The sequence below is a fragment of the Fistularia commersonii genome, chromosome 21 (genome assembly GCF_037954325.1).
Source record: "Fistularia commersonii isolate RoL2024-O1a breed Wild chromosome 21, RoL_Fcom_v1.0, whole genome shotgun sequence".
Lineage (NCBI taxonomy): Eukaryota > Metazoa > Chordata > Actinopteri > Syngnathiformes > Fistulariidae > Fistularia > Fistularia commersonii.
The window spans coordinates 1,896,178-1,922,500 of NC_141304.1; the positions used below are offsets into that span (position 1 = coordinate 1,896,178).

At 46.5% G+C, this 26,323-nt stretch overlaps 3 protein-coding genes across 4 annotated transcripts in view; 2 read left to right on the top strand and 1 right to left on the bottom strand.

The window, feature by feature from the left end:
- The first annotated feature begins 1,106 nt into the window (after window positions 1-1,106).
- strip1 (striatin interacting protein 1) lies at window positions 1,107-8,078 on the top strand. The gene is made up of 20 exons (XM_086168399.1): window positions 1,107-1,242; window positions 2,244-2,313; window positions 2,408-2,482; window positions 2,963-3,097; window positions 3,188-3,308; window positions 3,408-3,583; window positions 3,662-3,789; window positions 3,896-4,078; window positions 4,213-4,433; window positions 4,521-4,586; window positions 4,664-4,727; window positions 4,811-4,882; window positions 5,156-5,230; window positions 5,495-5,592; window positions 5,886-6,012; window positions 6,118-6,218; window positions 6,307-6,377; window positions 6,477-6,577; window positions 6,736-6,940; window positions 7,055-8,078. The coding sequence occupies exons 1-20, from the start codon at window positions 1,132-1,134 to the stop codon at window positions 7,300-7,302; spliced, it is 2,448 nt and encodes an 815-aa protein (XP_086024525.1). The 5' UTR covers window positions 1,107-1,131; the 3' UTR covers window positions 7,303-8,078.
- Window positions 8,079-9,905: 1,827 nt separating this feature from the next.
- LOC147221973 (tripartite motif-containing protein 16-like) lies at window positions 9,906-15,102 on the top strand. Its single transcript, XM_086168920.1, has 7 exons — window positions 9,906-10,223; window positions 11,271-11,375; window positions 11,456-11,689; window positions 11,765-11,927; window positions 12,006-12,092; window positions 12,474-12,536; window positions 12,666-15,102. Exons 1-7 carry the CDS (start codon window positions 9,906-9,908, stop codon window positions 13,205-13,207), a joined length of 1,512 nt encoding a protein of 503 aa, XP_086025046.1. The 3' UTR covers window positions 13,208-15,102.
- Window positions 15,103-17,608: 2,506 nt separating this feature from the next.
- Window positions 17,609-26,323, bottom strand: part of LOC147221974 (sodium-dependent neutral amino acid transporter SLC6A17-like) — an 11,814-nt gene continuing 3,099 nt past the window's right edge. Inside the window, exons 2-12 of one of the 2 annotated variants that reach the window (XM_086167794.1) lie at window positions 25,903-26,274; window positions 22,248-22,405; window positions 21,884-22,010; window positions 20,273-20,454; window positions 20,083-20,193; window positions 19,773-20,014; window positions 19,502-19,694; window positions 19,239-19,431; window positions 18,957-19,116; window positions 18,688-18,850; window positions 17,609-18,584 (exon numbers count right to left, since the gene is read on the bottom strand). In XM_086167794.1, coding sequence (XP_086023920.1) covers window positions 18,186-18,584; window positions 18,688-18,850; window positions 18,957-19,116; window positions 19,239-19,431; window positions 19,502-19,694; window positions 19,773-20,014; window positions 20,083-20,193; window positions 20,273-20,454; window positions 21,884-22,010; window positions 22,248-22,405; window positions 25,903-26,185 — 2,211 coding nt within the window. In that variant the 5' untranslated portion in view covers window positions 26,186-26,274 and the 3' untranslated portion in view covers window positions 17,609-18,185. Of the gene's footprint in view, window positions 18,585-18,687; window positions 18,851-18,930; window positions 19,117-19,238; window positions 19,432-19,501; window positions 19,695-19,772; window positions 20,015-20,082; window positions 20,194-20,272; window positions 20,455-21,883; window positions 22,011-22,247; window positions 22,406-25,902; window positions 26,275-26,323 lie in introns of both variants that reach the window. The other variant, XR_015107742.1, reaches the window with a different exon arrangement.

Sequence of the window (26,323 nt, forward strand, 5' to 3'; positions counted from 1 at the left end):
AAGTTACTTTAGCTGGAAGGCTACATTTCGGAGTGCCATCGAAATAGACTTCGGTCTGACAGCTGACGAAGAAGTAAACCCTCTAATGAAGCGGCTGGGTCCAGGGCGCAGAGAAAAAGCAGCCAATACGAGGCACCTGTCTGCTGGTCTTAGCATGATCCGGACCAGACTGGGATATTGATGGAACCTCGCAAGCTTTGTGAGCTATGAGACCTCCTGCGAGGAGTGGAAGCTGCAAAGCTGGATGGATATTTACCTGGTTTCATTTGACCCTGACTCAGCTCGGGGTGTAAGTACAGTTGTGGAGAAGCTGCAACATTCAAAACAAAATTGACAACGGAAGGGTCAAAGTCTACAAGACCAAAACTGTTAGCTTCCAGCCCTTCTCGATCTTTGGCTAGTTTGTGGGAAAAAAAAACATGGTATGACCCAAATTTTCTCTCCTACCAATCCCGACAGGTATACAACGATCCAAGAAAAACAAATATAGCGGCAGAGAAACCCAAGACAGCTAAAGGTGTAGATGAAGACATTCACATACTATGTCCTGTACTCGTAAGCCTCATCCAGAGAAGATCCAGAGGTTTCAGAGCAGCGTTGCTTGAAGACAGAAAGTCTTAAAGACAACATCTGCTATCGCTGCTTTACCTCCAGGAGACCATGATATCATCATCAAGTGTGAAGATTGCAATAGGGAGGAACATCTGTCAGCCACAGGTTTCATCAGCATGGCCTGACAGTAGCTTCGCTTTACATTTCAATATTTTTAATTTTAAAAGTTCATTGTTTCTGTCTCACAGCTTGTGTGATCCAGGGTAATAACCTTTTGGTAACGTGATACTTCCAGCACAGGTTCATACCGTCTACGTTTCATAATCATGGAGACAACACTAGTGTATCCCAATTTCATTCTAAGTCATTGTAAAAAGAAGAAAGAAAGATGAATCTTTATAACTTGTAATATGTTATTTGAAGTGGCAAAAAAAGCGACTCAGTTGAACTAAGGAAGTCATTCGTCTGAAAAAGCATCACTAGCCCAACGTGCAAACAGCATCAGCTGACAGAACCCCAACTCTCGCACACCCGGTCCCGTATGTTCTCGCGAGACCCGGAGTGTAGCCAGGAAAAACTATGGACGTCGGAGGAAACGGCGGTGGGCTGCCGGTAAACAACAAACCCCGGGCCATGCTTCCCAACAAGAGCCGGGGCGAATTCACTCGCAGCCAGAGGAAAGACTCCGAGGTCGGTGGGCCGATGTGCGCGATGTATTTTCCCGCAGTGAGAAAAGAGGGACACGGTAGCATTAGCCGTAGCATCTCGTAAGCTAGCTCCTGTAGGCTAGTTTAGCCGGATGATTTAATGCTACTTTAACGGTGCAGGACAACGGGGACTCTTGACAAGCGAGCGAAAGTTCATCGATTATGCCTCTTATAGGATGTTTTAAATTTTAATCCTGGGCTCTGTGACCGTTTCCGAACAATATGTTTAAATATTTCAACGTTTAGCATTCGGCTAGGAGGGCCAAACTCCCTCTGTCATCGACTGACAACCTGTTGAACCCGGTCCTGATATTTTTAAAATTGTTATTATTAACAAAGACTTTGCATTTCGGTAAACTCGTTCGATTTTGTCTTTTTGTCCAGCCGAATTTGCTTTAATTCTTCAAAAGCTACCTTCACTGAACAACAACTTCTTACTATCACAGATAAGAAACGTCTCGTTTGCTGTCTCATAAATGACTGTGTATTTAAAACCTAAAAAGATGTGTTTTCCTGTTAACATGCTCTGAAGGGTGTGTGATTTTATGTTTATTGATTTTGTTGTGTACTTATTGCATAAGCACCCTTTCTGTGCGGATTGTAACACCACACAGTTCTCAATTGATGAGAGCAATTTTAATCAAAGTGTTTTGTGCTAATCTTAATCTGGAGTGCAACGGATTCATCTATATAACGTATCGTATTTCATGATGTTTTACTTTCTATTCATAAAGTGATTTTATCGCTGACAGCCAAGGAAAGGGAAATATTAATTGAAGAGGTGAAAACATACAAAAAAACAGGGCTGTGTGTGTGCATTATTGATGTCTTTAATTAAAAAACAAAGGGTTTTAGACAGATCTAACCTTATCTTAGTGGATCTTATAACACTTATTAAAAAGAGTGCAGCTGCAGTTGCGTCATGGGGTAATTCTACTGCAATGTCGTTGTTCCAACACTGAAAAGCCGATGTTTTGCACACAGGGGCAGTCAGAGTCTCCAGACCTTGAGTTTGGATATGCAGATACAGACAAGTGGGCTGCGGAGCTGTCAGGTATGTACCCTGTGGGAATCACGCACACATCCGTTCCCTCTCTCTCCTCCCTTGTGTTCCTACCGTTTACCTTTTTCTCCGTTTTGTGCTCCAGAGCTCTACAGTTACACCGAAGGACCGGAATTCGCCCTCAATAGGAAATGCTTCGAGGAGGAATTTCGAGCGCATGGTACGGGAGAGACACACACACACGGTTTATCCATTACAAAACACAATTGGTTAACAAAGACGTTGCACAACATCTGTTGATCTACAGCCCCTTTTTTTTAATTTATAAACAAAACAGTGGGGTCATTGTGTCTAAAACTGTTGAGAGGTTGGACCGATTCAGTCAGCGCCCATGGGCAGACCGGAGAGCAACACCACTGTGCATGGTTCCTACAGGGGATACTCAAATGCAATTTTAGGGTGTCTTATGGGTAACAGCAGGGAGAGGAAGAGAAGCTGCAGGCAGCAATCTGCCTTTACGAACCATTTATGTCTATATTATTATGCAGATCCAATGCAAATCCCGGTCTCTTCAAATCCGCTACCAAGCAGTGGTTTACTTAGATACAGCACGGCTACCCAGTTTACATCAGTGAGATCTCTGGTTTGACTGGAGCTTATTGACCCGTCTCCGGCTCTGCTCGTATCTCCGCCGCCTCAGTGTCTGATAAGAAGTGGACGGAGCTGGACGCGGCCCAGCACAGAGCTCACGCCATGCGGCTGTTGGACGGCTTGGAGGTGATCGGCCGGGAGAAGAGGCTTAAGGTGGCGAGAGCGATTCTCTACATGGCTCAGGGTCAGTGCCTGCGAATTGTAAATTACTTTGTAGACGATAAAAATTTGCAGCTGGTTTAATATGCATTTATGCAAATCTGCTCCCGCGCAGGAACCTTTGCGGAGTGCAGCTCCGAAGCAGAGGTGCAGCACTGGATGAGATACAACATCTTCCTTCTGCTGGATGTTGGGACCTTCTCTGCCCTGGTGGAGCTTCTCAACATGGAGATTGAGTATGTCACTTTTCCGGCCTGGGTGAAGTCCACCGAAATATCAAAACGTGGAAAGTATTTTCTGATGTTGACGGACGTCGCTGGGTTTCTCTCCCGCAGTAACAGCGCCGCCTGCAGCAGCGCCGTCAGGAAGCCAGCCATCTCTCTGGCTGACAGCACGGATCTCAGAGTGCTGCTTAACATCATGTATCTGATGTTAGAGACCATCCAGCAGGAGGACCTGGCTGACAGACCAGACTGGAAAGTCATACGGGAGACCTTCAGGGCAGAGCTCGGTGAATGTCGTACCCTTTTGGAAGCATTTACTCCGCATATTTGTGTAAAACCTGTCACACAAACATCTCCATCTCCAGGCTCTCCTCTGTTCAACAACGAGCCCATCTCTGTGATGCTCTTCGGAATGGTCACCAAGTTCTGCAGTGGTCACGCTCCCCACTTTCCCATGAAGAAGGTGCTGTTGCTGCTGTGGAAGAGCATCCTGGTGCGTCACCCACATTTTTATTCACCGACGCGCTCATCTCGTCGCGCGTTTCGTACGCCGGTCGCTCCGGGATATTCTGAGATGTGAAAGTCCTCCTCTGTTCCAGTTCACACTTGGAGGGTTCGAGCAGCTCCAAAGCATCAAGATCCACAAGCGCGAGGAGCTGGGCCTGCCCCCGCTCCCGGAGGACAGCATCCGGGTGATTCGCAGCATGCGGGCCGCCTCGCCTCCGGCCTCGGCGTCCGACCTCATCGAGCAGCAGCAGAAGCGCGCACGTCGTGAGCACAAGGTAGACACGAATGAGAAACACATTTCGGCTAAATGTTACGCCGACCTTCATGAGACACGGCGGTCTCTGACTGTCTTCGGAGCTTGCAGAACAATCAGCGATCGCTCCGTGGGATATTTCTTGTCCGTCCGCAGGCGCTAATCAAGCAGGACAACCTCGACGCGTTCAACGAGAAGGACCCCTACAAGGCCGATGACCCGCGGGAGGACGAGGACGACAACGACGACAACGACAACTCCATAGAGGCGGAAACGTTCCCATTGGAGCGGGACGAAGTGATGCCCCCGCCCATTCCTCACCCCCCTTCAGAGAGGGTGTCCTTTCCCAAAGGCCTGCCATGGGCTCCTAAAGTCAGGTAGCGGGACGGCGGCCCATAGCGAGCATTCTCAGTAGCCCTGAGTGGCTAGGAGAAGATTCTGCCTCACTTTCCTCACTCCAACAGGGAAAAGGACATCGAGAATTTCCTGGAATCGAGCAGAAGTAAATTCATCGGGTACACGCTGGGGAAGTAAGTTGTTTTAAAAGAACGCGCGCCGGAAACTGGCGGCGATAACGGCGCTCTGATACTGGGATTTCTCCCCGTAGCGACACGGACACGGTCGTCGGCCTGCCCAGACCCATTCACGAGAGCATCAAGACGCTGAAGCAGGTAACCGGAAGCCTCCTCTGCTCCTCGTCCTCTAAACCTAAAGTGTGTCCCGCCGCTGGAGTTCTTCTCTCCTGTTTCTGCAGCACAAGTACGTCTCCATAGCGGAGGTTCAGATCGCTAAAGAGGAGGAGTTTCAGAAAACCCCTCTGTCCGGGGTAAGTGTGGAAATATCGGACGTATTAATTTTCCAAAATGTACCCGTGGAAACACAGATGCACAATTTGGTGAAACTCAGCTCCTATTTGACTGACCCGCCAAATGACTGTAAATGACTATTTCTTTAACAGATGCTACAACAGGCTTTCAGCTAAAACCTGCTTTATTTGCAATAAACTGTATCATATTTTTCCATCTGAACTACCCCACAGGCTTTCATGAGTTTGCAGTGACTCCTTATATTTATATTTTTTTCTCTCTAAACTAATCAGGGTGAAGAGGAGGTTGAGATGTGTGCCACTGAGCTGCTCTATCAGGGAATTCTGCCCAGTTTACCTCAGTACATGGTGAGTCCTGGCTGAAGTCAGTCACAAAATACGTCATTTTATTCACTTTCATGTATATAGTCTTAGAAGGTCTTAGCATTGATCGACATGTAGCTCAGTGTTTCTGTTGATTGGTTTTAAAAAAAAATGTTTTGAGCTGTGAAATGCGTCGCAGCGATTTGACATTGCAGCGAAATCCGCAAAACTCAGGACGTAATGTGGCTTTAAGCCGTTCGATGCCACAGACGACCGCAGTAGAAATACCAACTGTCGCTGTCGTGGCAGATCGCCCTGCTAAAGATTCTCCTGGCAGCAGCCCCGACTTCCAAAGCCAAGACGGACTCCATCAACATCCTGGCAGACGTGCTGCCGGAGGAGATGCCGTAAGTAGCGCCCGGTTATCTGCGTGGAGGACGTACATGTAGAACCCTAACGTATGGTAACCATGACGACTGAGATCTGCTGGCGTGCGGCAGCGGTAAACCGAATTCACTGAGACAGATCAGGCCTGGATTGGATCGAACTCTAGATACGCAGAGCCAACCCTCAACCGAAGGGATGAGGAAGAAGAAAAAACTAGTCAGCGAAAGGATGCTTTTTAGAATTTCCTTCTCATATTGCCCTTCATTTGCTCCAGTGCCACTTCTAAGATTAAACTTGACGTGTGACTCTGCAGGACGACCGTGTTGCAAAGCATGAAGCTCGGCGTGGACGTCAATCGCCACAAGGAGATAATCGTGAAAGCCATCTCGGCCATCCTGCTGCTGCTCCTGAAACACTTCAAGCTCAACCACATCTACCAGGTGCGAACGCCGTCGTCCGTTCACACTCCTTCATCAGTTTGCTTTTTTTCCACTGCTCTAAACACACGTTGTCTCGTGTGTGTGTGTGTGTGTTTGCGTCCACAGTTTGAGTACATGGCTCAGCACCTGGTGTTTGCCAACTGCATCCCCCTCATTCTGAAGTTCTTCAACCAGAACATCATGTCTTACATCACGGCGAAGAACAGGTGCATAAGCGAAGGTCGTACTCCGGCAATCTCATTTGCTACGCCCCCTTAAAACGCTCCCTTGTCGTCACTCTTATTTTCTCCACAGCATCTCGGTCCTGGACTTTCCGTACTGCGTGGTGCACGAGCTCCCCGAGCTGACCGCCGAAAGCCTTGCAAGTTTTTAACGGATCTTTAAACTCGATTTCAGTGACTCCGCATTGAGCGGCAGTGCGGAGCTTATCTCGTTTTTTTTTTTTTTTTTTTTCTTCCAGGAAGCAGGAGACAACAATCAGTTCTGTTGGAGGAACCTCTTCTCCTGCATCAACCTGCTGAGGATCCTCAACAAACTGACCAAGTGGAAACACTCCAGGACCATGGTGAGGAGCCCGGTCGTCAATCACGGCACACGTGACCATTTTCGGTCGCCTCCCGTATCTTAGAATGTCTCCAAAGTTACGGTGTCGCATATCCATGACGTTTCCCAAAGCATACAGACAGCGCACTAACGCCCCACGGTGGATCTTCTCCCACTCAGATGCTGGTGGTGTTTAAATCCGCACCTATCCTGAAGAGGGCACTAAAGGTCAAGCAGGCCATGATGCAGCTGTACGTCCTCAAACTGCTCAAGGTGCAGACCAAATACCTGGGACGTCAGTGGAGGAAGAGCAACATGAAGACCATGTCCGCCATCTACCAGAAGGTCCGGCATCGCCTGAACGACGACTGGGCGTACGGAAACGGTGAGATCATAAATGAAATCCGGTCTTTCTTCTGGTCGTTCATAACCTCGTCTACCTTTGACCTTCCAAACCACCCGCGCTAAATACGCTTCCCTGTCTGGCTCCGAGGAGCAGATCTGGACGCTCGCCCCTGGGACTTCCAGGCGGAGGAGTGCGCCCTGAGAGCCAACATCGAGCGCTTCAACAGCCGCCGCTACGACAAGAGCCACAGCAACCCGGACTTCCTGCCGGTGGACAACTGCCTGCAGAGCGTCCTGGGCCAGCGGGTGGAGCTGCCCGAGGACTTTCAAATGAACTACGATCTCTGGCTGGAGCGCGAGGTCTTCTCCAAACCCATCTCCTGGGAGGAGCTGCTGCAGTGAGCCTGGCCCGACCGGCGACCCTCCCTTTCGCAAACTGCCGAGGCGTTTCGGCCGGACAGGGAGGGTCGGCGGGACGTCCCGACCGGGGCGGAGAGGACTGCCAGTCCGGTCGGGGCGGCCGCCGATCAGATGCTTTATTTAACGAACTATCACCTTGATGGTATGTTACGATTTCAGTCTTTGTCAGTAAATAAAAACACAAAACAAACCTATTTAAACTCAGCGATGGCGCCCCCTAATGACATGACGACACATGACGTGGCTCCCTGTGGTACAGGAGGTTATTGCAGGATTTAGTCCAGAAACAACATTCCAGGGGGTGGTTATCGCGCCAGGTTCTTGGGGGATCAGCAGGGGTTCTTAGCGTTCAAGAAAGAAATCCAGAAAGAATTCTACGCACGGTCATGCCTCTGACAGAACGACGACCCGTCGACGTCCTCTGTCGTCCTGTTGCATGAACACGTCTTAAATTATTTCCATTATTCCTTAATGGACGTTAAACTGCAGCTTTCCTTTTTTTAAAAAAAAACAAAAAAATGAAACAAAACAAGAAGTGAAAATGCTTTGTGGTGGCAAACCCAAGCTCTGGTTTGAGAGTGATTTTTTTTAAGTGAAAGGGATTACACAAGTGGCAAAAGACCCCTGAATAGACATTTATATGTGCGTGGTTATTTCTACTATTATAGAAGTAAGACAAACTGGAAGGGATTTGTAAAATCTACTTTGATTTTGTTTTACAGGGACTTAAATGCCGCAATAAAAACCATACTGTCAAACTGCGGTGGTGTTTCGTGTTGCCATTCCACATGCTACGATGACGAAACACAAACATTTCATCATCAAAAATATTGTCTCCGCCATTCAAATCATTGGGAATCAGGTGTTCCAATCAGATCCAGGGCCACGGATGTACAAAATCAAGCATCTGGGGATGCAGAATGACATTTGTGAAAGAGTGGGTCGCACTCATGAGCTCAGTGAATTCCAGCGTGGAACTGGGATAGGATTAAACTTTTAATTCAATCATACCGGTAACATCCACAAGTACGTTCTGGAAAAGCTTTTTTCCGAACAGTGCCTGTAACACAGCTGATGAAAAAGATAAATAATAAATCGCATTTGGAAAAGTCCATCCATGCATCCATTATCCATCCCCACTTTGTACTAAAACCATTTAAGTTGTCTTCTTCGCTGTCGGAATTGAACGGCCTCAGCAGTTCAGGGTCATTTCATCGCCAAAACGTCACCTAAACGTCTTGGCGGCATTAAACTCGTTTGAACACTGCGGCTTAAACAACAATGCGGCTAATTTATTGATAATTTTTTTGGGGGGCTAACGAGTTTAATGTGTGTGAAAAAATAGCGGCTTATAGGCCAGAAATTACAGTATATTTCCCACTGAGTAAGTTGAAACTACAGTTTTATTCGATTTCATTAAAAACAGGTCTGACATATCTATCTGGTGGTGCGCCGTGTGATTTTTCTAATCTTAAATATGTACTGTGGCTCAAAAAAGATTGGGAAACACTGATCTGTCACAGGAGCAAGAGTAAAAATTGAAGTTGTCATGACAGGAGAACTTAATAATTATGTTTATATATTCAAAATGTCTTCCTTTCTCATAATATAAGGACCTTATACTTGAGTACTTTGGGTATATGATTTAGATTTGCCTCCAGGCATCAGCGGACGTCTGCACGCCCCGCCTGGACCTTCTGCAGAGCGCCACGACTCTTTACTAGCAGCCCAGAGTCTGCCTTCATCTTCTCAACTTTGCACCTAAATTTACATGCCTTTAACGAAAGGAGAACTGGATTCTGGCTGCAGCTGCACGATAAGGACATTTTTCTCTCCGATGAAGAACGCAACTTGTGTTGCTCTTGGGAAAATTTCATATTCATGAAAGGAAATGGATGAACAGCAAACCAAATGTTAAGTCTTTCAACAGGAAATTGCTCACTCCAGCACCAGGACTTAATAAAAGACAGAACTGGAAGGCAGCAAAAATAAATTTGATTTTGGAACCATTTGCGTGTATTTGTGCATATGTGTATTAGCATAGAAAGTATTTTTGTTATACTCTTCATACGGTTGTCTGAATTTGTATATATGTATATTTTTGTATTTGCTCTGGCTACACAGATTTGTTAATTAGAAAAAACAACTTGGAATAATGTTTAGTTTTCCCACCAAATTTGTTTTTTTGTTCAATTATTATAAATCGTCATTTTCATGTGAGGTAATCGGTAATATTTTTAAAGCCTAAATGTTTTTATTAGTAACACTTTTATTACATGAAAAACTAAAGTGTAACCCATTCAATTTAATCAAATTAATTTATAAAAATGAAATTTAAAAATTGAAATGAGATACAGTTGATACTCTCTGATTAAAATGTGCCCAGATAATCATCTATCTATTTCTGTTCATCTTATTTTATTTTATTTTATTTTTGCATGGAGCATCTTGGCTCACAGAATTACCGCCGGGATCAATAATTTAATTCTGAGTCTGATTAACATAAAAAATAAAATAAAAAAAATAAAAAAACTGGTCCCGAACACGCCTCTTCCTTATTTTTGAAACACTTCCTCATCGTCAACATGGCGGAGCTTCGTACCCCGACCAAGAGGAGCTACCGCGGGCAAGACGGGAGCGGGAGAACCGGCCCCGGCGTGGACGGCACCGCGGCCGGAGCCGCTACGGAGACCAACCGGGGTCACGCCGGGGGGAGGAGGCGGGTTTCGGGGGGCGACGGTCCGGGGGGAAGCCGCGGCTGCTTGGCGGGAAACGACGTGTGCCCGCGGCCCAACAAGCGGCTCAACATCTACTGCTGCAGCGACGGGGAGGTGCTGTGCGCGTCCACGGAGCACGGCGGGCACACCCTCGGGATCGTGAGCCAGGAACGGGGCCGCAAACAGGTTCGGAAGGGGCCGGCATTCAAATTAAAAATGTTAATTTGGTATCGTTTTTCATTCCGAGAGCTTGTAGCGTCATTCGACAACATTTTGGGAAATAGCTAGTGTTTGTTTACGTTTCCATCCGGGTCATTGGAGGAGCTCATAGGGAGCCAATCACAGGGGTCCTACAGCGAGGGGGCGGGGCTAACACGGACCTGTCACCTGTCAATCACAGCTTCTCATTCAGCCTGTGCAGTGACTGCCAACCATTCACTCATTCAAACACCGTGGACAAAAAAAACGTTCATCATTCACAAATCACATGGAAAGCGACGACCATTCACTCACTCCTGCACAACAAAAATGCACAATTCATCCTTTCATCCGCATGGCTGGTCAGTTTAGGGTTTCCGATGTCATATCATTTTCTCTGTGGATGTTCGTTGATTTTAAAAAATGCGACACATATTTTGTTTATACGTAGCATAAAGGCAAAAAAAACTGTTTATTTAAAATCTAATTACCTAACAGGAGGAACCCGGAGAGCCTGGAGGAACCCCGCACGGACACGGGGAGAACATGGAGACTTAAGCGACAGTATATTAGCGATAGCCACTATTCACTTTTGAATGTTTATTGTCATTTACACCTGGCAGTACAAAATAGAATGTAACTGTTTTATATGTTTTGTCTGCGAGTATCACCCTGCTGAGTCAGGGCCTCCTGCATTGAATGTTTGCACACACACTGGCCTTGAGCACACCGTAAGCTACAAAAAAAAACAAAAAAACACATACAACACATTCTCCCAGTGTTGGGAGATTAACTCGCAGATGGTGGAGACCTGGATAGGAACAGCCGTTCTCACATATCCCCACCGGGCTTTAAATCTCGACCCCTTTTTCTCAGAAACACGCCTCACACAGCTTGTCTGGCTGGTACTGACTGCGCCATAAGAGTAATTTGATACCGTTTTCACATTTCTAAGTCGGCTTCCGGCACCTTCCTTGAAGCCACGCTCGCTTAAAACGCCATCTTTGTTTGTTTGTTTTTTTCGGTCATGTGTAGGCATGGCAAAAGGAGTTCAAGAAAAGGAGGGAGAAATCCCGGTGCATCCGCCAGAAGCAGGAGAAGAGAGTGAGGGACGGGGAGGAGATGCTCAAAAAGATCAAGGTAGGATTGTTGCGTTCACGCTCGACGCTCTTGAGAGGACGCCGATTTGGTTCTTCTGACGTCAAACGCTGGACTAACAGGAGGCGGCCACGGAGACGGATGACTACTGCCAGAGCGTCCTGGCCAACCTCATCAGCCGGCTCCAGAATCACTACCTGTCTGTCAAGAGGCTGATCGACGATCGCAGAGAGGCGGCCGCCACCCAGCTGGAGCTGTGGCTCGGCGCCCTGCGGCTGCACATAGACCAGCTGCAGAGACAGGATCACAAATTGGACTCCCTGGAGCAGACGGACAGCGATGTGATGTTCTTGGAGGTACCACTAGCCTGTGAGGTGGTCAGGGGGGCGCGCTGACGTGCGTCCATACTGACCCGTTCAACTTCCTTGCAGGACTTGGGCTCCTACAAGCGACTTTGTGAGAAGCACCTGGTGCTCCCGGAGGCTCCGGGAGATCCGCTCCACCCTTTCGAGTCCATCAAGGGCGCCGTCGACCAACTTGGGGTTCGGCTGGAGGCTTTTTGTGGCACAGAGTTTGGCAAGCTCGTTCAAAGCGGTGCGTATCTTCATGAGAGCGAGGAGTTCAGTCCCCAAACTGACGTTAACATGTGTTTTCCCTTTCCATGCCACACAGACGTCAGCGTAGAGGACCAGGGGTCAGAGGAGGCGGACAAAGAAGAGATGGAGCAGGAACCTACAGCCAGTGTCTCACCGCCACAGGGTGAGCCAATGCATGGCCTTTGACCCTTACTTCAACTTCAGAGAAAACTCAAAATGTTTCCATTATGGGGAAAAATAAGTGACTGACATGACTGACAACCTCTTACAAATTTCTCAAGTACGGTAAAATTCACTGAAATTCCCTTGATTTGTGATTTTGCATGCAATCATTCATTCATCATCTACATCACTTATTTTGTACACAGGGTTGTGAGGAGATTGAATCATATTTTGAAAAAAATACTACATTACACTAAAATGTGTCCGTATTTTCTCAAGAATTTCAAACCGATTGGATTTGCTTTTCCCATATTTGCTGCGAACCATCCTTATGATGGGACGGCTCGTGTTTGAAATCCTGCCCCTCTTTTCACTTTGTCAGGTCTCTCAGAATGCAACAGCTGCCTGACGGCGGAGCCTACAACCAGAGCCCACTTTTTGAGATGTGAGTTTCCATTTCCAATAAGGCCAGGTGATCTGACACTCACAAATCCCATCCTGGTGATTTGTCTAGGTTAAGCCTCGCCTCTTCCCCGTCTGACAATGCTATTTGTTTCCCACTTCACGTTCTCAGATGCCTGTGAGCTTACCCTGGACCCAAACACTGCTCACGAAGACCTGCTGCTCTCCCAAGACTGTAAGGAGGTGAGGCTATGCGCTCTCAGAGCGAAGACCCCCGCTGTTAGTCACCCGGAGCGGTTCACCCGCCGCCGGCAGCTGCTGTGCAGGGAGGGGCTGAAGTCAGAGCGCTGCTACTACGAGGTGGACGTGCATGGAGGCAAGGCAGAGATTGCACTCGCCTATAAAGGAATAAACCGAAAATCAATGACAAAACTGTCAGCGTTCGGCGCCAAAGCAAACTCCTGGAGCCTCGACCGCTCGTCATTCTACTCGGTGAGCCACCGGGGAAACAGCGTCCAGCTGACGGTGACCCCGAAGCAAAGAAAAGTGGGCGTTTACCTCAAATTCAAGGAGGGCTCTCTGTCCCTGTATGAGGTGTCTGAGGAGAACATGATCTTTCTCTACAAGATCCAAGCCCAGTTCACAGAGCCGCTGTATCCGGGCTTCTGGCTGGAGGACAACTGCTGCATCAAGATCTGCGATTTGACTCGGTGAAGCATTTTTGAAATCCCTTCAAGAACGACTGTTGCATTTTTGTATCTGTGCCGACCTGTTTGAACATGATTAGAATGTGGATGCTTTTGTATTTTTTGTATTATGAATTTTTACTAACAAAACAGTCACAATGTCAGTCCATTGAAAGAGATCACCTGATGGTAGTTGTCTCCAAGCAACATTTTCTAAACTAAAAGACATCTGGATAACATCTGAGGTTGGTTTAGCCAGAGGCACATCCTGCAGACTTACCACAAAAGTATCATAGAATTTTTAAAGAGGACTGACAGAGGTCCCATGCTTTGCACGAGTATCTATGTAAAAGTAATTGAATAATACAGCAACAGGGCCAGAGTAACTTGGTGGAATGTCAACAGACCCAGTCAGGAAATGATTAGCCCTCCAGTAGACGAGGGAATTCTGTTGAGCCTTGATGTGAAAGGTGATAAAATACAGTTGATCCTGGTAAAGGCAGGGAACCACTTACATTCCCTTAACCAGTAGAGGTTCAAGGCTGCACTGACAACAGAGAAGTAAAGCTGCATGATAAAATCTACCATGGTGGAGAAGTGTATCCAGGGCGAGGACGGATAAAATAGTCTGGAATATTAGTCACCCATTACAGAAGAGCAAAACTATTTTATGCCATGAGGCCTTCATGGACAGAGCTTGGCTAATGAATAAACACAACTTATGACAAAAAGAACCATTGAGTGGGGGAATACAGCTGGCTAAACATTGGTCAAACCTGTAATATGTAAGGGGTAGTAGAATAAAACAAGAATAATAAAAGGAATGATAGTGGAAAATAGGTCAACACATGTCAACAACTGGAAATGAGGCAATCTCTGAGGGTTTTAGATTTTGCCAGGTGAAATTACCCATCTGCATTCAGACAGAATACAACAAAAAGACAAAGAGTACTCCATGGCATCACAAATGAAACTTCAATGACCTTTATTACAAATTTTCTGTCTCCAAATGTTGATGATGCTACGTGGTGAACACCTAACGCACAAAGCGCTACGGCTAGCGGCGGCTACAGCTAGCATGCTAACCCGCCCACGATGACGAAGCATTACAAGTGGATGTCCGATATTTAAACAAATACATAACATTGTAAAAACAAATAGTACGTGTGAAACTCAAATGTAAAGTCAAAATGTGTTAGCAATAAGAACAAAAACAATAATAATGATAATAATAAAAAAAATAAGTCGGTCGCGGCTAACGACAAACCAGGCGGCTATAAGTCGTTTCCCCCCGTTCTCACAGCGGGTTCACGGTCGACTCTTCATGTTGTGAATAAAAGAACCGGACTAAAATTCTGGTCGGAGAAACTCACCTCTGTCCGCCGACGCCTGTATTTTATGGTAGTCAAACCATGAGAAGCGGGGGATTAGGTGCTGTACCGTCACCTTCCAATTACAGCTAAAAGACGGCGTTGGTAAAACCGGAAGTTACACCGGAAGTTACACCGGAAGTATCATACAGTTGTTGTTGTTGTTGTTTCCTTGCATCCAGGAAGCTGCATTGCCGTCTGTCTGTTTCCTTTCCCTGCACTCTGTCATCACAGTGAAACAGACGATGCTTTCCCTTTGTTTTTCTTTTTTTTTTTGAACGGTTGTGATGTCATAAAAAAGGTGTCATACTTTCAAAGACGACCTGCTGCCTCTCCTGTAAACCTCTCCCAGCCCAGTAGTCTTCCCTTTTAAAAGGGAATGTGACGACTCAATCTGAATACTGTCATCATGTTCCTGTCAAATGTGCTTTAGCTGTAATTGTCCGTCTTTTCCATTCACCGTAAGTCATCAATTTCCATTATTTCCAGCTTGCACTGTATGTGAAATATTACATAATATAAAAGTATGCTGTTTTAATAAACAATTAACCTTCTAAATGTTAGGTTGTAGTTCAATTCCCTGCTCCAAAGTGTCTTTGGGAAAGAGACTGAACTCCAACTTGCTCCCAATGGAGTGGTTAATGCCTTGTCATCTGTGTGTGACAGTGTTTGAATGGGGTAATGCCATCTGGGATGAAGCGCTAAGTTGAGACTGTTTAATATTCAATAAAATGCAATCAGTATGACTTATCATCTTGCTTTAGCAGCAAAACATGATCATCCTCCCTTCATTTTACCTTGCACACAATCTCCATTTGTCACGCAATCATGACAGAGGAGAGAGACAGACATAACAGACAGGTTTTGTTTGTGTTTTTGCAACTAGGGAAGAGGAATTATAGGAAGAATAATAGAAGAAGAGGAATAATAGAGGATAGAATAATAGCAGATAGACATTAAAATGTGCAACTATTACATAATTTATTTAAAAAAAATGATAAAGGATGTTAATTCAGGGACATGTAATAATGTACATACCATCTCAGAGCAGCAGAATTGTATTGTGTAACTCACATTTCTTAACAATCTCAAGGGCTGTGCCAAGATGTGGCCCCCAGCTCTTTAGTTTTCCACTTCTAGTGCTTGAGACTGTGCTCAGTAAGGCCCTGCACTCATGATGATATGGTGCACACACACACACACACACAACTGCCTCGCACACAAGGTTGAGCAGGGATGACGCCCCCTTGGCTCCAATGTGCTAGAACAGAAGTGTGGATAGTGTGGATTCCTTCCTTTAGCTGTCTTCTGCCATTTCAATAAGACAGAAAAATCACTGCTATGAGGGCAACAATACAAACGCCTACATTTCTGCAGTCCTGGTAAAAACAAAGTGCATCGACCACATTCGTTATAACTCCATGTATCGTTTACCGCTATGGTAAAAGTGACGTTAATACATTTCACGTGAGTAAAATCTATATATTCCAAATGGTTTGATGACAAAAGGTTATGTACAGATCTGGGAAATATCTGTGCACGCTACAGAGCGCGCAACTCACCGGCTAATGAAAGGTAGAATATTTAGACAATCATTCTGAGAGCTTTCCCCAAGTTTAGGGGTTCTGAAACATTCCAGGTTTTATCCTGAGCCTCGACACGCTCCTAATTATTGCGTGCAGTGAACGCACAGTGATGAACAAAGCTCAGAGGCCTTGTATTATTTACAGATACACTCACATACGTACAAATCCAGCAGAGATGTGGATGAATTAGACACCGTGGCGATGACTTTTCACATCAGTTCAAAATAACATTCACCCGCAGGAAAAGCACTGAAACCTGAGTGAAAACTGTCATATTGCTCAACTTCAGCAGAGGGATATATGGATGAATATCAAGGAAGAAAGAAAAAGGATATCTGATTTTGCCATGTTTTTTTCAAAAATCCCCCTTTTATTGGCGCTGTGCTTTATCCTTTTTTTTTTCATGATTTTCTCGATTGGTGCCTTTTCGTTTAGCACGGATGACATTCTTCAGACGTGGAAGCTAAAGCTAATTCAGCAGCTATCCTGCAGCGACGCTCTGCTACATGCAGGTGGATTAGATATAAAAAAAAATACATCATCGGCTGAGTGGATACCGTGGAGCTGCACAGCTTTACAGAAATCAATGACACACACACACACACACACACACACACACACACACACACACACACTACCACCAGAGTCCCTGCCCCATTTTGCATCCTGCAACATGAAAGGGCTACAATAAGCTACAAAAAATATACCCTTTTTAAATATATATGGCTGCAATAAGCAAAATATATGACATATATGCTGGTTGCTTTTTAAGTGTATACAATGCAAATCACTACAATATACATACATTGATATCTATGTATAGAGAGAGTCCATTTAATCTACAACATCATAGTTTTGAACACTGTGATAGAAAAATAAATAAAGATATTCTATGTGCAACAGGAATGTAAATGTGCGGCATCCGAGTCTCTAGACAGACCGTGTGCGGTAATGGTGGACTTCAACATATTTCAGAAAGCCCCCTCTTTTAGTATAGTTTGTGCATTCACGTTTGTGCTCCAGCTGCTGATATAAGACGTGCTCGGACGTCCTTCGGCAAAGACGACTCTCCTGCATTAATTCCGGATCAGCACTCTGTGGGTGAGTGCTGGGTTTATATGTAAAACCGTCTTTTGTGCTTTTGCAGTAAGGAGCCAATCTTTTTTTTTTTAAATTACAAATAATGAGCTTTGCTTACCGTCGATAAGGAACAGGCGTTTCATTTTATCTCGCGACGTCGACGTCTCTGAATCGGACATATGAGCTACAGATTTTCAAGTGTTTGGTCGTGTAACTTCTGGCTCTTTGGTCCTATAAACTGAGATAAGCGATTTGCTACACTGTTGGATGGATCGTGACGGTTTTTACCGTTAAAAACTACATTGTCCTACTTCTTATCGCAGTACGTCACTCTTTCAGGAACGGACATTGACGCTAGCCACAAAGACACTCACACATACAATACTGCAGGGAGGGGGTCAAAACAAAAGGGTCTCCTCGCCAGTGGCATTAAATACAGTTTACACGTAAGAGAACAGGTGTCTTCATGTTCAGACCTGCAGAACGAAGATGCACGCGTAAACTCATCGCCACGCTGTTCTCCTGCAAAGCGTTGCCTCGCCATGACCCATCTCACACTCGTGGAGGTTCTCCACGCGTTGTTAGGACGAAGGCAGCCAGCAGGATCACGGTGTCGTCTTTCTGTTTTTGGGGTGGTGGGGGGGGTAAACTACATCCGCTGAGGCTCCTTCTACTAAGGCAAAGTAAAGCAGAACTCATGGTATTTAGTCTCGATTCTAACAAATCATCGCGTTTTTTTTTTTTTTTTTAAATACACAACGTAAACCTTTACCCTGATTAATAGTTCGAGCGCCTTCTGTATTTTGGAAATCTTCCGCTTATTTCTTTACCGCAGATGTGCTAAGAGAAGGTTGGGGTGACAGGGACTTTCAGTTCTGCGACAACTCCTTACGGGGACGTGGCGGTTGAACGGTCAAGTATACTACAGGGGCGGGTGTTTTAGGGATGTACGGATGCAGATGGGAAGCAGTCAAGAGTCAGACTCGGGCGTCGCAGGAGTGGTCGGCGTCGTGGGGCTGATGGCGGAATTTTGGTAGCCGGTACCGTAGCAGCTGCTTGGGGACAGGGAGTTGGGGTCCAGGGGTTTACTTCCTCCAGGGCTCAAGTAGGCCCTACGCGCCGGCGCGGAAGATGGCGCCTCGCCGGGCTTCGCACCGAGGATGAACCTGGCCTCGTCCTGCTCCTCCAGATTTGAGATGTCCTTCATCATGGTCTTACGGTAGGAGACGGACAGCTTGTTGGAGCCGTCGGACATCAGGTTGAAGTGACGCGCGATGAAGACGATCGGGAGCGGGAGCATGGCGACTACGATGAGGGCGAAGCACATGATCAGAGCCCAGGGAGGGTAGCTCTCGAAACGTTCCTGCGCCTGCAGATACAGAAAAGGGTTTACGAAGTGGGCGTGACTTTAAAATGTCAAATGAAGAGCTCAAGGGTTTCGCAAGTGAAACCAGAAGATGCTGCGGACTGACCAGCTCTTGGACCCACGCGTTGTATCCCGGGGGGCTGATGGCCATCTCGATGACGGTGGCCGAGATCAGCACGATCAGGCAGAGAGGGGACACGTACTTCCAAAGGTAGAAATAAATGCGATTGGGTTGGAACCCCAACATGTCCTCCAAGTCCTGGCAGAATCTGGCGACGGAGGCGGACGACACCAAATATCAAGCGGCGGCGTAAGGCAGGTGTCTCTGAGCTACCTCACACACACCTACCTACAGCCATCTGTGGTTGGTTGTACCTTTTAGTGCCATAAATCCAGGCGACAGAAACGTTCTCCAGGATGACCACCACGGTGAGGGGCAGCCCGGCCGAATAGTCGTCGAACATGGTGACAAAGTAGTTCCCCGACCGCTGGACAAACAGCAGGCCGCAGAGGAAGGCCACGATGCAGCAGCACACTGAGGACCAGAAGAGACCAAGAGCAGAAGTAGTCTACCATCTAGTCAGAAAGGACTTTTAATAAATATCACGAGACATGCTTGAGAAGATGTTCTTGCTCTTGGCTGCTGCTCCGGTCTACCTGTGAACAGCTCCTTCTGGACCTTGTAGGTGTCCAGCACAGGTGTGGTGATGCCCGTCATGGTGCCGATCATGCTGCCCAGGCCGAGGTTGATGAGCATGAAGAAGAACATGACCGACCAGAACGGGGAGGCTGGGAAATGCGTCATGGCCTCGGTGAAGGCGATGAAGGCCAGGCCGGTGCCTTGGACCGCCTGCAGACGGAGGAGCGAGGGTAAGGAAGCTCTCCAGAAGATCAACCTGCTCAGGACGCCGGCGCCTCACCTTGTTGAGCTCGTCCTCCAGGACGCACGGCTCCAGACCCAGCCGGGCGAAGCCGTCCTCCTTCACCGTCTTGATGACGGCGTACATCTCGGCGTAGTCCGACGTGGTCAGGTGGGAGAAGTTCACGTGCGGAGGGATCAGGTCATGACTCAGGACGTTGGAGTTGAGGTATCCGAGGATCTTCTCCGCGTTGCTGCGGAGACGCGAAAGAACAGATGAAAACGAGTCAACGAGTCGCATCCGCGTCCGCCCGCGGTTCACCGGGACTTACTCCACGACACACTTCTCGTTCATGATGTTGGCCTTGAAGCCCAGCACAGCGAACACCACCAGCGTGGCCAGGATGGAGGTCAAGAAGTTGATGAAGGAGACGAGCACGGCGTCGAAATGGCAGTTGTTATCGATCTTGTTGTAGCTGGAGAAGGCGATGACGCCGCCGAAGCCCAGACCCAGGGCGAAGAACACCTGGGTAGCCGCCTCCCTCCACACCTGAGGCTCCAGCATCTTTTCCAGCTGCGAGAGGACAACCGGAGCTCTGTGATCTGGTTGCGACGGCGGAAATTTAAGGAGGAGAGTCCAACCTTTGGGGTGAACATGTGGGAGATGCCGTCCACCGACCCCTTCAGCATCAAACCCCTACCCAAGAAGCAGATCAGCACCACGTACGGAAAGAGAGAGCTGAAGTACATCACCTGTGGAGAAGCAGGAAACAGGGGGTTGTGGAGATGGTGGTCCTACCTCCATGTGCACGCCCGCTATCGTGCGCCCTACCTTCCCGGAGGAGGCGATGCCCTTGATGACGGCGAGACAAACGATGATCCAGGCCACCAGCAGCGAAAGAGTCATCTTGATGTTGAGACCGCCGCTCTCTGCAATGGTGCTGGTGGTGTTGAGAGTCTGACGGTACCAGAAGTAAGTGGTCGCCGAGCTCTTGTCGCACTCCGGCTCCACAACTAAACACCAGGACAGATGTCTGTGTTGGTAACAACAAGCGTGAAGCAACGCAGATGTTTCTTTTTCTTCCCGGTCGGCGTGTTTTGACCGGCTCACTAGAACTGGGCGGTTCCTGAATCGCTCGTGTTAATGATTCCAATCTTTGTGCTGGATTGAGAATCGCAAGTCTGAGGGCTCCGTTCGCCAGGATCCTATGAATGCTCTGATTGGCTGCTGCGATGTACACAAGGTGAGTCAGCGAACGAATCAGATCCACAATGGACTCAGATGATTCATTTGAACCGGTTCACCGACTCAGTTCAATGGATTCAGTAGTAGCACCACTGAATCAGATGATTCTGGTGTAACGGTTCACTGACTTGAGCCGTTGTACTCACCAAAACACTATTGAATCTGATGATTCGTCTGAATCGGTTCACTGACTCAGGTCAGCGGACTCAGGGGAAGCACTCATGAATCCGATGATTCAGGTGAATCGGTTCGCTTACTCATGTCAGCGGATTCATTGGAAACGCTATTGAATCAGATGATTCGTCTGAATCGGCTCACTGAGTCATGTCGGCGGATTCATTGGAAACACTATTGAATCAGACGATTCGTCTGAATCAGTTCATTGGGTCATGTCGGCGGATTCATTGGAAACGCTATTGAATCAGATGATTCGTCTGAATCGGTTCACTGAGTCATGTCGGCGGACTCACAGGAAACATTACAGATTTTGATTACGCCGGCGAACTGATTCACTGACTTGAGCCAGACTCAGCTTAAACACTAGAATCTGATGATTTGTCTTAATTGGTTCAACTAACTCAGATCGGCGGACTCACGGAAAGCACTCATGAATCCGATGATTCAGGTGAATCGGTTCGCTAACTCATGTCAGCGGATTCATTGGAAACGCTATTGAATCAGATGATTCGTCTGAATCGGTTCACTGAGTCATGTCGGCAGATTCACTGGGAACACTATTGAATCAGATGATTCGTCTGAATTGTTTCCCTGTCCAGGTTGGTCGACTCACCGAAACACTATTGAATCTGATGATTCATCTGAATCGGTTCACTGACTCAGGTCAGCGGACTCACGGAAAACAGAGGACTCTTACACATTCAGACATTTCTAACTTTTTGTGTGTTTTGCTTATTTTCATATCTGTTTGGTTCCCTTTTTCTTTTTGGTTAACTTATAGCGGGTTTGCAAATTTTGCATTTTTGTTTGATCATTTTGAATGATACAGATATTGAAACTTTTTCACCCAAGTGACTCAACTGAACTGGTTCACATTAGAAAGTGAATCAGACTGACTCGAGTCCATAAAATGAACCGACCTTCCCCGATTCCTTGGCGCCAGTAAGAAAAAGCGATTGGATACCAAAGCTGCTATTCCGGAAGGCGCTACAGAAACAACCTGGTTCATACGCCACTCACTGGCCAGCGTGCCGTTCTTCCTGATGGGGCAATCGCTCCACGGCAGCGGATACTGGAACGACTGGAAGAAGTAGAAGATGCTCCAGCCGATGATGACGTTGTAGTAGAGCCCCACGAAGCCGCAGACCTGCAGAGGCGACGAACAGACGGTCAGACGGACGGATCCGGCGTTGGACATGGTAAAATAAGGCCGAGGGAAGCGTGAATAATTAAAGCGCTCCTCTCTAGATCCTCCGCAAAGATATTTATAGCCGCTTTTGTGCAGCCGAGCGACTCCGTCTCCAGACGTTCCAGTCATTTCCAGCGTTTCACTCTTGGCGCAGCAATGATGGTGCAAATTCCGGTGAACACGCGTGGCGTTTACCATCAGACTGGACATCCCGATCCCGCCCAGCCGCGGGCAGACGTAGTTCCACACCCCGATGCTCCCGCGACGGATCTTCTGACCCACCGCCAGCTCCAGGAAGAAGAGCGGGATCCCGATGATGAGGAGGAGGATGAAGTAGGGGACGAGATAGGCGCCTGGAAGAGAAGTTTTTAAAATCTGCAAAGAGGCTCCACTATGGAAAACATCAAATATCCTATATGATATTATTGATCTAATATGCTACATGCTACATTGCTATGCTACATACAATCATATCCAATATAAAATACATCCGATATATCGAAGATGCAATTATACAATATCTGATATATCCAATATGCAATTTAACATAACTAATATCCTATATATCCAATACATATAATTTATCTAATATGCAAAATATCGAATTTATTCACTGTATCCAATACATCCAGTATACCCAATATACAAGATACCCAATACAAAATATATCCAAAATATGCATTATGTCACGTCTATAGCATCCAATATATTCAACATATCCAATATATCCAATATATATTGGATATATTGACACTATATATATATGTATATATATATATATTGACATTTTATATTTTATTGTATTTCTTATTCTCCCTCCTTCCTATTATCATCTATTATTGTTATGCTTTGCTTGAAACTCTGGCACAACAATTTCCTTCGGGATAAATAAAGTTGTTCTTATCTTATCTTATCTTATCTTATCTTATCTTATCTTATCTTATCTTATCTTATCTTATCTTATCTTATCTTATCTTATTATATCTTATCTTATCTTATCTTATCTTATCTTATCTTATCTTATCTTATCTTATCTTATCTTATCTCGTACATATCCAATATATCTAACATATCGAATATATCCAATACAGGACTGTCTCAGAAAATTTGAATATTGTGATAAAGTTCTCTTTCTTTTCTTCTTTTTAATGCAATTAAAAAAACAAAAATTACTTTTTCATGATATTCTAATATTTTGAGAAAGGATTTTTGAGTTTTCTTAAGATGTAAGCCGTAATCAGCAATATTCAAATAATAAAAGGCTTGCAATATTTCAGTTGATTTGTAATGAATCCAGAATGTATGACATTTTTGTTTTTGTAATTGCATTACAGATGATCAAAAACTTTATCACAATATTCTAATCTTCTGAGACAGTCCTGTATATCCTTTATAACCAATATATCCAACACATCCAATATATCTAATATATCCAACATATCGAATATATCCAATATATCCAATAATCTAATATATTCAAAATATCAAATATATCCAATATATCTAATATATCCAACATATCGAATATATCCAATATATCCAATTAATCTAATATATTCAAAATATCCAATATATCCAATATAACTAATATATCCAACATATCCAATATATCCAATATAACTAATATATCCAACATATCCAATACATCTCACATATCAAATATATCCAATAAATTTAATATATCCAACATGCCCAATATATCCATGTATTCAATATTTTAAATATATAAAATAAATCCAATATTTATTATAAAGTCCAATATCCCCTAGGTCTAATATTTTTTAAATTAGCCTTAATTTTATTGACAATATTGACATTTTTGTGGTTTATTTTCCTCTAAAAATGTGCAGTATATAATACCGCGGTAGCAGTTTGTTGTCGGTGCATGAAGTGCATCCTGCTGCTCCTCCCTTCCCCGGATTCTGTTTTGTTTGTGAGGAAAGTCTAAATTTGGCCCCCGCCGGCCCTAATCCGGGGGACGTAATCAGGATGCGGCATGTGCGAAGGCCGAGTCGTCATCATCATCTGGGATGGAAGGACTTATTCCCCGGTAAACATGAACCACGACTAATACATCAAAAGTAGGAATTACAAGCGGCGATGCGCGCACGCTAACGCACATAGCCGATGGGCGGTGTAGTTCAGGGGCCGCGCGGAGCTAACACGCTAGTAACCCGCTTCCTGTCAGCCAGTTACAGGTGAATAATGGTGGCGATATTGAAGCAGTATCCGTGTCGTCGATGGGCAGCAGAAACGCAATCCGGGTCGGCGCCTCCGGTTACCGCCAAAAATAATTCCCGCCGCATTAATTTTTCATCCCGGCCCCTTCCTCGGCCCGCTGGGGCATCAGCTAAGACTGATCTGCCCGCCAGTGATCAATAGGGCGGCTAAATTTGGACATCTGCAACGCGCGCGACCCGGCTACTATATCGGCCATGCAGAGACGCTTTGCTAGCAGCGAGGGTAACATCATACCCCGCTAGCTTAATTCCAACAACTGGAGAATGAGGAGTTGCTTCGTCTGAAACAATTTTATCGGGTTGGCTTGGATATTCCCTACTCGCGCCGAGGGGTACGGTACCGACCCCTTGGTGCTGTTTTCATGCTACGTTCTTACTGATCTCGGGGGGGTGGACTTTATTTAAGAGCAGGGTTTGCGATAGCTTATAGTTAGCATTAGCCTAGCCTCCAGGTATGCTGGTGTAGGCCTACTCTGCTTCATCAGCACATGGTGGCAACCCCTGATCTTCTCCTGAGTCCCTGAGCCCTCTCATTGGGCAGCTTTCCAGGGGGCGTGGCTTGACGTACCGTAGAGTTGTCATTTCTTTTATGAATGTCAAAGGTATTATTGTAGCTCTTAGCATGTAGCTTTTGCCGATACTGTTAGTGGTCGAAGCAGAAGGCCGCCCCCTACAAGGTTGGGTTTCTGCAGGACTTTCGCCAGGAGTTCTCCATTTTTATTTCTTTTATGAATTCCAAAGGTATTATTGTAGCTCTTAGCATGTAGCTGTTAGGACAACTGTTAGCGGTTGAGGCAGAAAGCCGCCGGAGTCTCGCCAAGAGTCCGCCATTGCTATTTCTTTCATGAATGCCAAGGGTATTATCGCAGCTGTTAGCATGAAGCTGTTAGCATGTAGCTGTTAGCACTACTGTTAGCTGTTGGGGCAGAAGGCCGCCCTGTCCAAGGTTGGGTTTCCACAGGAGTCTTGCCAAGAGGCCGCCATTGTTATTTCTTTCATGAATGCCAAGGGTATTACTGTAGCTGTTAGCGTGTAGCTGTTAGCACTACTGTTAGCGGTTGGGGCAGAAGGACGCCCCATCCAAGGTTGGATTTCTACAGGAGTCTCGCCAAGAGGCCGCCATTGTTATTTCTTTCATGAATGCAAAGGGTATTACTGTAGCTGTTACCGTGTAGCTGTTAGCATATGGCTGCTAGCGCTACTGTTAGCGGTTGGGGCAGAAGGACGCCCCATCCAAGGTTGGGTTTCCACAGGAGTCTCACCAAGAGTCCGCCATTGTTATTTCTTTCATGAATGCTGAGGGTATTACTGTAGCTGTTAGCATGTAGCTGTTAGCATATGGCTGTTAGCACTACTGTTAGCGGTCGGGGCAGAAGGACGCCCCATCCAAGGTTGGGTTTCTACAGGAGTCTCACCAAGAGTCCGCCATTGTTATTTCTTTCATGAATGCCAATGGTATTATTGTAGCTGTTAGCGTGTAGCGCTAGTGTTAGGGGTCGCAGCAGAAGGCTGTGCCGCGAGCATTCCGTGGTCGCGATTGTTTAAACCATCTCAAAGAGCGTGGTCCGAACCTGGAAAGTGTAATCAGATGCTCGAGTCAACCAACTCACCTCCCCCGTTCTTCTGGCACAGGTAAGGGAAGCGCCAGACGTTCCCCAGGCCCACAGAGAAGCCCACCTGGGCCAGGATGTACTGCAGCTTGCTGTTCCAAGCGGGGCGGCCGTCATTCTCGGGCACCTCGGCGCCCGGGCCCTTCTTTCCGGCGGCCCCGCCCACGTTCAGGGAGCTGCTCTTGTAATCCAGCGGCTCCTCGTTGGCGAGCAGGTCGGCCACCGACTCGGTGACGTGCTCATGGCTCTGCTCGCGCTGCGTCACCTTGCTGTTCTTCGGCATCGGGAGGAAGGGCGGGGCGGAGAACCTGCGCGAGACGGCGAGCGACAGACGGGAACGAAGACGCTCAACGCTGGCTGGAGGCCTCGGTCCTGCATCAGGAGAAAAAACACGACATGGAGGTCGGACTGGAAGCGGCTC

Excerpts from the sequence above, each read along its gene's own strand:
- strip1 (XM_086168399.1), top strand. The coding sequence starts at position 1,132 with ATGGACGTCGGAGGAAACGGCGGTGGGCTGCCGGTAAACAACAAACCC. Across the intron at positions 1,243-2,243 it reads GCCAGAGGAAAGACTCCGAG|GGGCAGTCAGAGTCTCCAGA; the intron begins GTCGGTGGGCCG and ends TTTTGCACACAG. Across the intron at positions 3,584-3,661 it reads GACCTTCAGGGCAGAGCTCG|GCTCTCCTCTGTTCAACAAC; the intron begins GTGAATGTCGTA and ends CTCCATCTCCAG.
- LOC147221973 (XM_086168920.1), top strand. The coding sequence starts at position 9,906 with ATGGCGGAGCTTCGTACCCCGACCAAGAGGAGCTACCGCGGGCAAGAC. Across the intron at positions 10,224-11,270 it reads AGGAACGGGGCCGCAAACAG|GCATGGCAAAAGGAGTTCAA; the intron begins GTTCGGAAGGGG and ends GGTCATGTGTAG. Across the intron at positions 12,093-12,473 it reads CAGTGTCTCACCGCCACAGG|GTCTCTCAGAATGCAACAGC; the intron begins GTGAGCCAATGC and ends TCACTTTGTCAG.